This window comes from Dunckerocampus dactyliophorus, chromosome 11 (assembly GCF_027744805.1).
Source record: "Dunckerocampus dactyliophorus isolate RoL2022-P2 chromosome 11, RoL_Ddac_1.1, whole genome shotgun sequence".
NCBI lineage: Eukaryota > Metazoa > Chordata > Actinopteri > Syngnathiformes > Syngnathidae > Dunckerocampus > Dunckerocampus dactyliophorus.
Window position 1 is genome coordinate 26,403,015 of NC_072829.1, and position 11,860 is coordinate 26,414,874.

Below are 11,860 nucleotides of genomic sequence, written 5' to 3' on the forward strand. Positions count from 1 at the left end.
CCATCGAGGAAAAGGCTTCTTGAGACGTCATCTGTACTTCTGTGTAGAAGGTGTCGGACGTTTCGCTCCTCATCCGAAGAGCTTCGTTACAAGCTCTTCGGATGAGGAGCGAAACGTCCGACACCTTCTACACAGAAGTACAGATGACGTCTCAAGAAGCCTTTTCCTCGATAAATATGTAGACAGCATATTACAAAATAAATACACGAGTAAATACTGATAAAAAACATTTTAGTAGTCTTGGTCTGTTAATAACCCTTTTTAAATTGTTGATTTATGTGCAATGCTTATAATGTTTGGGATGATTGTGCGGCGTGGTTAGTGCAGTAAACCATTTGGCCTCCGGGTCACTAGATGGCGCACTTTCTGTATAATACTGCCTCTTCAACTTCCGTTTCCGAAAGGGAAGGAGCCGCAATATCAACATTTGTTACATTCAATTGACATTTTTCCCCAGTAAAAGGCACTGCGTTAAAAGTGGTAAGACGTGTTAAAGACAGGTCCAGGTTACGTTAATCGTAATTACAAGACGCCTTAAATTCAGTGTCGGGAAAAGAGGGTTTGTCCTCAGTCGATAGGTAGAACCTAACGTTAGCAAGTGGCTAACATTAGCCTGGTGCTAATGAGCGAAACAGTAGTTGGATGGCTTTCTTTTGTGCACTGTCTTGTTTTATTCGGGAATATCGTCACCTTTGAACAACAGTTTCTTGCTTATTGATACCTAAAGTTCAGTATACAAACCAAAAGGATAAGTATCTCACCAGTTGTACCCTTGTGTTCTTCTACTGTAGGTGTTTTGAGGATGTCGGGGCAGAAGCGTCCCGCAGACCCCAGCGGCCCCCCCTCGTTCTCTGGTGTGCACCCAGAAAAGCGGAGGGAGCGGGATGGAGAGGACGGAGGAAGTTCCGGTGTCAATGCGACTGCAGGTGGGAGCACAGCGGTGGAGACGGTCATCAAACTGGGAGGCGTTTCCAACTCGGTGAGATTGTTTATTTGGCAGGGCCTCTGTAATGTCAACCAGATATGTGTGAATGTTGTTGGTAATGCTGCTTGTTGGTGTGTTTCAGGAAGAACAAGATATCAAAGCTCTCCAGGCAAAGAACCGTAAACTGGGAGAATCTTTAGATCAAAGACAGGTGCATTATTTTTTCTTCAAATATGGACTTGTTTGCATTTAATGATAGGGTAAAGGTTGATATTTAGGTTCGCTGGTTTGCAGGGGATTGAAGATGAACTGCGAGAGCGAATCGAGAGACTGGAGACCCGCCAGGCCACAGACGACGCAAGTCTGCTGATCCTCAATAGATACTGGAATCAGGTGGACATCCGGTTCGAATTAGACCAACTTTACCACCATGACAGACCGCAACAAAATGTCAAGGTGTCTGCTTTCTTTGCTTTCAGCTTGATGAAAATGTAAAGCTCTTCATCAGGTGCTATGACCAATCACCCAGCGAACCTGAAAAGTCTCCACCAGGAGAGGGAAGGAACCTGAAGCCGGAAACCCCTGAGCCTGACGGAGACTCCAATCAGGAGAGGGCAAAGGACAGAGGTAATGGGAGAAGGAATCAAATTGCTATTAGACGGCAGGGTTTCCCCTAGGATTTTGTGAAGCTGTGGTGGTGTGCTGCATGGGAGGCGGACTGCTGCCGCTGTGTCGTGCCGCTGCTGCGTCGCTGTGGCAGCAAAAACAAATTTTTAAGTATTTAAATTAACTGTCAGTAATAATGTCAACATTTGGGGTTTTTTGCAGGCTTGGACAAGAAATGCATTGATTAATGTAAAATGCCTTTCTCTCGCCCCCTTTTCTTCCTGTCCTTATCTGTCAAGCGGCAACAGTGCTGACAAGTGATTCCGGAGCTTGTTTTTCAAAATGTAGTGAAACACATTTCACTATGAAGCGCAGCCATGAAACAATTGGCTTTTTTTTTTACGTCAGTCGCTGCTACAAATGAACGGACAACTTTAGTTATAGATGCAGGTATCTTACCGCCGAGTTAGTTTATCTGCAGTTGGAATAATAAAGATGAAAGTTGCATGATCCATGTGTTTGCCACTTTTTTTTTTGCCGCAGAAGGACAAGAGCGAATCAGGAGGGGGCTTAATGTCAGCTGACTGATATCATATGACATCTACAAAGTGATGTTTATGATGTGGGTGACATGCGACCCACACTACCTTTGAGTTCGCCGTAGTGGGTACCCCTGATATAGCATATATGTCCTTTCACACAGTGTGTTACTTAGCAGTGTTTTCACATTTAAAAAAAATAATTTCCAAGGTGTGCATGGTGCTGCGCCACGATCCATTATATGTAGTGGAAACCCTGGACTGAATTTGGACTGTCTACTCTATGTTCTGTTGTCACACAGGCCACCAGGGAGAGACGTCCAACTCTTTCCTGGCCACACTGGCCAGCAGCACCAGTGAGGAGATGGAGGCCGAGCTCCAAGAGAGGGTGCAATCCAGTCAAATGCAAGCTGCTCGCATTGTGGAGATCTACAAGTGTCTGAAGAGCACTGTGGACCAGCTGAAGACTGACCTGGACTCAGGAGTTGGTGAGTTAAAGAGAAAGAAACCTCTAATTCATTAGAAAAGTACTGATTTACTGTGGATGCTTTCTTTCGCAGCGGGGAATTTGTGGCCCGCAGCTTCCAAACTTAACATGCTCCTGACCAGTGAAAATGAGCGTCTTCAACAGATGACTGAAGACCTCAAGCGGAAACACAGTCACATGACCAGTGAAGTAGGCATTATAGTCATCGAAAAATACATTGTTTTAGTTTTTAGCTATTTAGCTGAGACAATCATGAAGGACCATTAAATGACCCATAAAGTTTTTTTTTTTTTTTTTTTTTTACCAAAGTAAAGGGATAATTCGAATTGTTTGACATCCCCATCGGCAGTGCATTACAGCCACAGTGACTTACCCCCCACTTGGTCCTGCGATCAGTTCTGATCGGGTTTCCGTGAGGAGGAACGTAGTTCCGCTAAGTTGCTGAGGCCATTTAATTCATGAGTTTGTCTTCTCAAAACAATACGTCTTCAGAGGAGTAAAAGATTTGCATAATAAAAACGCCTCCTTGAAAAAAATCAGACCACACAAATTGCTCTGCATTATGTTTGTCTCCCGGTGTATCACTGCACACTGTCGCCTGTCCATTCTTGTGTATGTGATGAAGACGCTCGCATCTTCTTCTGCTGTGGAGCACACACGTTAACAAGATGGCCGCGCCGCTCCGTCGCGGAAGAAGATGCAAGCGTCTCCATCACATACACAGGAATGGATAGGCGACAGCGCGCAGAGATAGGGCGGGAGACAAATATATCGCTGAGCGATTTGTGAGGTGTGATTTTTTTTTTTTTCAGAGGAGGCATTTTTGTGATGCAAATGTACTATTTTGAAGACGTGATTCTTGACGTGACTACATCGCATGGACACCAACTTCCTACTTATTTCTCGAGTTATTTCTTGAATTCACTAGTGTAGTTCACCTTAGAGAAAGCTGCAAGTGCCAGGATTTTGAAGGAAGGTGAGAAACTATTGAATCAAGTAAATTATGACAAAACAGGAAGATTGTGTCCGTGTGGTGTCTCGCTACCACATGGTTTCTTTGGGAACAGTCACGTCTTCAGTGAAGGTAGAAACAACATTAAAAGTTCACTTATCCTTTTCATTCACCATTTATATGCATTTAGAATTGTTTCATGCTTGTAAAACTATAAAACCGTGTTTTGTGTTATCGTTTTTGAGGGTCAGTCGCTGATGACGTCATGGACAGGTGATGTAGCTGAGGCTAATGAGAACGTTTGTGATAAAAATACATTAAGAACACAGTTAGACTCACGCAGTGTATTAATAAGTCAACAACACGCGCTCCATATTGTACGCTGGGGCGTTGCATTTTGGACGTCCACTGAAAAACACGCTAACCAAGGTTCCACTGTAAATTATAATTCTGCACTTGTCCAACATAATAGATGCTATATATAAGATACAACAATGTAACACTATGGAGTGGGAAGGACATAAATGTTTGCAGTACTAGTGATAACATTGCAGTCACATTAAGACTATTTTGCATAATAGAATACAAAAGCAAACTACTATCAGAATATTACAAGAATAAAATTGTTATATCAATATGAGCAATTTAATGTGATTTGTACAAATTCTTTTCTGTACCTGCGAAAGGTACAGACCGTGTACCTGTAATAGATGAGTAGAGAATGTGCGTCAGAGCTTAGCGCCTGTTATCATGTCTCCCCCTCTTCTTCCTTCCCTGTCCAGTCTCGAGCTCTGGCCCGCGCTGCAAACAAGGCGGACCAGCGTGTCAGCGAGCTGCAGGTTCTGATTGAAGAGCTTCAGTGGGACATGGAGAAGATTCGTCGACGAGAAAATCGCCTGAATGCGCACATGAGCGAGATACTTGAAAGGGTGGGGGGAAATTTTTCAGGCTATTTACCGTGTGTGTGCATGGTGTTTAAAATGACACTTTCTGTCATCACATCAGGTGAACAGCAAAGGCTACAAGGTGTGCGGGGAGGCCAGTAGTGTTTGTGGAACTATCACTATCAACAAGAGAAAGGTAGCGATATTTTACAATTACTCGAGTGTATTAATAGTACCCACCTTTTTCATACTAATAATTTCCTTACTTTTATTTGCTTTGCATGCATTTATAATTTGTTGTCATCCCGCTCGTGCAGTTTGAGGAAATGAACAGCGAGCTGGAGGAGAACCAAGAGCTGGCAGACAATCGTCTCACTGAGCTTCAGAAACTCCAGCAGGACCTCCAGAATGTGGTGCAGGAGAACAACAACATGAAGGTGTGTCTGACAAAACAGTACACTTATCCCTCGTTTATAACGGTTAATTGGTTCCAGACCCAACCGTGGTAAGTGAATTTATGTAGGAAAAGTCGGATTCCTTATTAATAAACCAAATATTTACCAAAAAGTTAGAGCACAGTAAACCTGACTACGACCTTCTACATATGTTTTTTAATATTATTACAGCCCTCTAAGACATGAAATAGCACCTCGAAAGTCACCTTTACACTCATATTCCCTAATATAGAAGACATCATCAGAGAAAGTAAGCCATTTAAGACCCGTGCTTGTGTGTGTTTCAATAAATGTCTTCCAGACATGTGGACAGGAAGCGACGTTGACGATTCAGAGTTGAGTTTTAGATGGCGTAAGTACGGCCACAGCAGGAGCTCGTGGTATTATAATTATAATTATTATGATTATGATTATTATTATTATTATTGTTGTTGTTATTTTGCCTGTTGTGAGATCATTCGAACCGGGAATAAAAGCCTGTCATTGGTGATCATGTCTGATGTTACAAGTGACACCTAGTGGCAGTTCATCAAAGTCTTGTATTACCTAAAACAGTATTTGTATTTCAGATCATTTAGAACATTTCTTGTGCTTGAAAATGCTTAACTTAGAATACATAAAATACATAAAATTTGCTTAAATATGCATTTTTGGACTAATAGGTCGTAGTCAACCATGAAACAGCAGTCATTTATTAATACATTTTTGAAAAACCACGATAGAGTGAGGGAGCGATGTTCGAACCACAATTTAACGAAAGACGACTATATTATTTTGTTGACATCTCTACTATTCAACAACTTCATCACGTCGCACACCAACACCTTATTCACCTTGACTTCTGGCTGTGCTTTTCTTCCTCTTAGGCGGAGCTGCTGAGTCGAGCAGAGGGCATGGTGAAGGACACCTCAGAGTATCGCTGTCTGCAGTCGCAGTTTTCCGTGCTCTACAACGAGTCTCTGATCCTCAAGGCTCAGTTAGATGAGACACGCACTCGTCTCAACACAACGAGGACGGCACGACTTCGGCAACTGGAGCACATGGAGGCAAGTTGGTGTCTGCGTGTTTGTGCAAAGTGAGCTCTGCCTCACTGATGCTGTTTTTGTGTGTACAGAACGACGAGGTGACCTTGCAGAGGAAGGTTCGCACCGAGGTGTTTCAGCTGGAAGATACGCTGGCTCAAGTCAGGAAGGAGTATGAGATGCTGCGCATTGAATTTGAACAGACTCTCGCTGCCAACGAGCAGGCTGGTGAGTATCCATGGGTGCCGCTCGCAAACACCGCACCAAACTTCAATCTGCTTGTGGTCTGCAGTTAATAGTCCTGCAAGTGAAGATTGGTAGCGAGATAACGTGCACTGCATTCTGTCTCTCCCCGCTTCCATCAGGCCCTATAAATAGAGAGATGCGCCATCTGATCAGCACGCTACAAACTCATAACCAGCAGATGAAGGGAGAGGTTGTGAAATACAAGCTGAGACTGAGGGAGACACAAGCTGAACTCAATCAGGTTGGATGCAAAGAGGAACTCAATTTGATGACTTGTATAAAGAAAAACACAGCAGGACAGGGCGCTCAAGATGATGTATTTTCTTGTCTGCGTAGATCCGCCTTTCGAAAGGGAACACCATCTTGCAATCTCAGTCCAGCACAGAGATAGATGTGAAGGAGGAGACGACTTCTCCTACAACAGCACCCGTCTCGGGGGAGACGGTGGTCAAGACTGAGCCTCCTGACAATGGCTCATCTACGCCCAGCAGCACTGGTATGTTGTCACTGTCAGTCAATGTTTAATTCTAATTTATTTACATTGTATTTGTACCAATTTTACACATAGCGGAATCCTAAGGGTGAACACAAACCTTTCAGGGGTGCTGATTGACTCCCAGTTTCTTATTTTAAAGCAATTTTTAAAATAGGCAGTCATGAAAATAAAAATCAGTTCATAAAACCTATACCGTCATCCCTTGCTACATCGCGGTTTGGATATTGCGCCCTCACCCCATCGCGGTTTTAAAAAAATAATTAAGGATTGCTGTTTTGTGGCTGACTACGGCCAATTATACGGTCTAAAAAATACGGCCTAAATTAAATATTTAAAACATAAAAATGGCTAAATTAATCAAATATAATGCATTCTGAAGACATGATAAAACGTTTAATACAGTATCTGTGACTTATGTGCGCCTTAAAGAAGCAGGGCCTGGGAAGTAACGTGTGTGATGTCAGCAAGCTAGAGGTGGCTGTGGCTGAGTGCTAGTAGCAGGTTAGCAGTGTAGAGAGTGTCCGACAGCAGCTCCTGTGTGAATATTCATTGCATGTGTTCTGCTTGTTAATAAAGCCATTGAAGTGCATCGTGTGTCTCCTTAACCACAAACAGCGGTAGCACATTAGTATTCTACATTGGTCTCTAGGTGTTAGTAACGTTACAGTGATGAGACAATAGCCACCGCAGGAAGTACTGTCAATGCTCACGTGTGAGTCCATCTTATCTTATTTATGTCTAAGATGGCTTATTTTTTCTTATGTTTGCTACATTGGGTAATACAAGTGTAAAGGTGACTGTAGGGGTCTTATTTTATGTCTACAGGGCTCTAACAATGGTAAAAACTGTATTTAGAAGGTCATACAAAGGTTTTCTATGCTCTAACTATGAAAATATTCCATTTATTAATATTGAATCGGGTTTTCCAGAAATTCACTTATCCAATTAACCGCGATAAACGAGGGACAACTGTCTAAACTGTACAAACAATGTCCTTAGAAGCTTCTTAACTGTCATACAAGTGTAAAAATAAGTTCACTACTTTTTACATGGTTTGAGACATAACTAAGAATGATCCATGTGCCATGTTTTATTTTGTATAATTCTGGTTACATGTGTAAAAAGGAAGTTAACCCCTGTAAAACATAAAAACAAAACACTGCCTTAACTTGGATAACAAGTGACAGTCATTCAGAATTGTTGAAGTGAGCTCTCCTGACGTACGCTGAAATCTTGCATGTCATCATGTGTAAAGTTGACTTGAATTTTGAGGTGCTGTACAATTTTAGAGGCACGTATTTCCTGAAAATGTTGCTCAAATTACCAATTGTCCAACATTCATTAGAGATTCCACTGTACTTTCAACAGTACAGTACAGTGGAACCAATTTCTCAATTGGTTTGGCTGCGGGATGCACCATCAGCACTCAATGACAAGCGATGACCCAAATTGCGAAATTTTTCCTACTCAACACTTCAAAACTTCTCAAATGTCCTATACTTAAAGTGATGTGGTGAGATGTTGTCCACTCTTCATGGCACGCTCTTCTTCATCAGATAACTGTAGCTGTGTGTCAGACAGAGAGCACGTTAAGTCCTCACACAATGTCCTTCACCTCCAGCTCATGCTTGACAAAGTCGCCCATAAACATGGAACACACCTCTTGGCGGCGTAGCAAGCCAATAGCACATACAAGAACACGAGTTGCATTCAATGGGTCATTACATTTTTTTTTTTTGGCCAAGCATAGACCCACACACAACCCACTGAAAACAGCTCCACGAGTTGAAAATCACTGACTTTGATATTGTAGTGGATTCTCATTGTCATTCTCTTGTTTCCAGGTACCTCAGTGAAAACAGAGGCAGGAGTTGAGCCTGAGGTATCAATCAAGGAGGAGGAGAAAGAGGAGAAGAAAGAGAAGGAGGAAAAGAAAGAAAAAGAAATCAATATTAAGAAAGAGGAGAAAGAGCGGGAGAGGGAAAAAGAGAGAGAGAGGCCAACGCGCAGTGGTGTGGGCAGCGCCGGGATAAAGGAAGAGAAGGAGAAACCTGGAAGTAGCAGCCAGCCTGAGGAGTCTTCCGGGGAGCGCCTCTCTTCAGCTGGAGGTCCAAAAAGGAAAGAGGTGGAGCAGCTCAAGATTGTCAGAGTGGAGCTCAAGTGAGTGGAATGTGAATAACACATGTTTTTGTCAGTTTAGCTGTTACATTTTGAAAGTGACAACTTTTTTTGTTGGAATGGTGGTTTCATTTGGTAGTTTGGATGAAAGTGCTATTGGTGTAATAATGACTCTTATGCTGACTATCCAGAAAAGCCCAGGAGTCCCAGAGGGAGATGAAGCTGCTTTTAGACATGTATCGCTCAGCCCCAAAGGAGCAGAGGGACAAAGTCCAGCTGATGGCAGCAGAGAAAAAGGCCAAGTCGGAGGTGAACAGCCCAACACAAACCAGTCACCTGTACACAGTTGTCGTTATGAAGTTCTCAACCTATACTTGGATATTTCAATCAATGCTGCAAAGATGTTTTAAAATCCTATGTTTGTTTCCCTGATGATGTGAATTCCAGGCAGAGGAACTACGTCAGAGGCTGAGGGAACTTGAGGAAAGGGAGAGAAGGGAAGGCAAGAAAATGGCTGATGAGGAGGCCCTAAGAAAGATTCGCTCAGTGGAGGAGCAGATCGACATCCTCAACAAAAAGCTGTCCATCGCAAAGCAGGTGTGTGAGTGTCTCATTGCAGAATGTACACAACTAGAATGTGCTTCACTTAAAACCGCTGCCTCTGCAGGAGGAGGACGCCCTGCTGAGCGAGATGGATGTGACAGGCCAGGCCTTCGAGGACATGCAGGAACAGAACATTCGCCTGATGCAGCAGCTCCGAGAGAAAGACGACGCCAACTTCAAGCTGATGAGCGAGCGCATCAAGTCCAACCAGATTCACAAGCTGTTGAAAGAAGAGAAGGAGGAGCTGTCGGATCAACTGCTTACTTTAAAAACACAGGTGAGTGTTGACAGTGAGATTGGAAGGCCTAAAAGTTTGCTGACACATATTTACTTTTATTTACATAACCATCTTTGTTACAGTTGTGATTTGTACCTGAATTTGTTAAACAATACATTTTGTGTTTATCTCTAAGGTGGATGCCCAGCTGCAGGTGGTGAGGAAGCTTGAGGAGAAGGAGCGCCTCCTGCAGGGCACTATTAGCACTGCTGAGAGAGAACTGGCACTTAGGACACAAGCACTGGACATGAACAAACGCAAGGTAGCGCATCATTGACTCATCACTGGCTTCCTTTTGCTTTTTTTACTGCTGATTTTCTCAAGCTTAACATACTGTAACTGTAGCGTTGTAGATAATGACACACTATACTTAGCTGCAAATCATTTGAGAAACTTCAGAAGACTTGAGGTAACAAAGAGTAACTGCTTCAGTCAGTAGTTTCTAAATGAATAACTAAATCTTTCTGCATAAGCCAGAAAAAAACATAATGAATGTAGATTATCTAAAGGAAGTCCCTGAAGGTTGTTTCCTGCTGTTGTCCTCCAGGCTCAAGAGTCAGCGTTGTTGTCAGAGGAAGTGCGAACTCAGCTAGAGCAGGTTCAGCAGAGGCTCGTGGTGGTCAGAGAAGAGGTTGTAGAGAACAGCATCTCCAGGGAGAAGGAGTCGTTCAACGCCCGACGAGCACAGGTAGCACGCAACGATTACGGGGTGAAGATTCAACTCCTGGTGCACAAGATATTACTTGTTTAGACTGACATGTGCAATGACTAGAACCAAATGTTAGGGTTGTTGAGACAGACAAAATATATAGTACATCCCTCACACTTAATCAATATCTTCTTAATGGAAACTTGAATATAATTTTGAGTAGTCTGTGTACAGCTTGTATGGTGGTATAGATTTAGACACACAGCTTTTATTTTCTAAATAGCTGGCAATACAGGTGAGTACACCTCAAAGTGAGCATGCCCAAATTGTTTCCAAAGTGTCAATATTTAGTGTGAGCACAATTGTTGTCTAGCACTGCCTGAATTCTCTTGGGCATGGAATTCATGTATCTGCAAAATAAACCCTGGTTTTCAAAAGTAGGCCCCCACCTGCGACTTTGTGCACCTGCGGCTTTGTGCACTTTTTTTGATCAGATGTCTCTGTCTTTGTTTGAGGTATGCAGCATATCAAGCACTGTATTGAGAATCTCGTTTCCATAACAGCCAAATCAAAATGCAATGGTATGCTGCCTGACTGAACAACACAACCATGACGTTGTTGTATATTTTGTTTCAGGAGGACATCTCTAAACTGAGGAGTAAGATTGAAAAGGCCAAGAAACCAGCTGAGAAAATCAGCAATGGCGACGACCTCCTAAATGAAGAAATCAGTGATTATAAGGTGAGTTGACATGGTGCCGAGCTGTCAAATTCCTTCTCTTTTCTTCACTGTTTAGTTCTCACTCAAGAGTTAAAAATCACTCACATTGTACACTGCTTGTAGACACTTGAGCTTTGAAGGCCACTCGCTATGATTCCATAGCCTCTCTTGCTGTCCTAGATATTTGTGTGCACTGATTAATTCCATTCATCTGAGTACAAAACATCCCCTGCACTCTCTGACTCTCTCTCTCTCTTTTCTCTCTCTCTTTCTCTCTCTTCCTCTCTTTCTCTTTCTCCCTTCTTCAGGCCCGGCTAACATGTCCCTGTTGCAACTCGCGAGTGAAGGATGCCGTCCTGACAAAGTGCTTCCATGTCTTCTGCTTTGAGTGCGTCAAGACACGCTACGATACGCGCCAGAGGAAGTGCCCCAAGTGCAACGCCGCGTTTGGGGCCAACGACTTCCATCGTATTTACATCGGCTAGTCCACTCTTAATGGGAGACAGGAAGAGGACGAGCAGTATAGTGCAGATGCTGCCCAGAGCACTTGTTGTCCTCTTTGTTGAAACAGCTCTACTGTATGTGTACAGCCTCTAATGGAACTGAAGGCTTTAATATTTAGCATTTAGTTGCTTTTTTTTTTTACTGACTGAATTTGTATGTGGCCTTGAAACGAGGCAGTCACACACAAAAGATTAGCAACATTCCTTTGTTTCCTTACAATGAAGTTGTGTACATTGTTGCTTTCTTTTTTTAATTGTTGTTCTTTGAAAACTGCTTAAAACTGTATTGAAATTTTGTCTAGAGACTGAACCCTGAAGTCGCGCCATCATTTTTTTTATCAATTGAATGCATTTCGTTAAAGCTGTAACGCCATTGGG

The 11,860-nt window shown here is 42.8% G+C and overlaps 1 protein-coding gene across 1 annotated transcript; it reads left to right on the plus strand.

The window, feature by feature from the left end:
- Nucleotides 1-378: 378 nt before the first annotated feature.
- On the plus strand, nucleotides 379-11,792 carry rnf20 (ring finger protein 20, E3 ubiquitin protein ligase). The gene is made up of 22 exons (XM_054791037.1): nucleotides 379-480; nucleotides 792-979; nucleotides 1,068-1,136; nucleotides 1,220-1,318; nucleotides 1,405-1,552; nucleotides 2,373-2,558; nucleotides 2,631-2,746; nucleotides 4,292-4,438; nucleotides 4,515-4,589; nucleotides 4,711-4,830; nucleotides 5,715-5,894; nucleotides 5,963-6,098; nucleotides 6,236-6,357; nucleotides 6,453-6,612; nucleotides 8,457-8,772; nucleotides 8,922-9,039; nucleotides 9,178-9,327; nucleotides 9,398-9,610; nucleotides 9,747-9,872; nucleotides 10,158-10,298; nucleotides 10,896-11,000; nucleotides 11,288-11,792. The coding sequence occupies exons 2-22, from the start codon at nucleotides 803-805 to the stop codon at nucleotides 11,462-11,464; spliced, it is 3,081 nt and encodes a 1,026-aa protein (XP_054647012.1). The 5' UTR covers nucleotides 379-480; nucleotides 792-802; the 3' UTR covers nucleotides 11,465-11,792.
- The last annotated feature ends 68 nt before the right edge of the window (nucleotides 11,793-11,860 follow it).

What these genes read in the sequence shown, in the direction of transcription:
- rnf20 (XM_054791037.1), top strand. Translation starts at nt 803, where the DNA reads ATGTCGGGGCAGAAGCGTCCCGCAGACCCCAGCGGCCCCCCCTCGTTC. An exon ending in GGAGAGGGCAAAGGACAGAG is followed by an intron (nt 1,553 to 2,372) that starts GTAATGGGAGAA and finishes GTTGTCACACAG; the next exon opens with GCCACCAGGGAGAGACGTCC. An exon ending in AGGAGAACAACAACATGAAG is followed by an intron (nt 4,831 to 5,714) that starts GTGTGTCTGACA and finishes TCTTCCTCTTAG; the next exon opens with GCGGAGCTGCTGAGTCGAGC.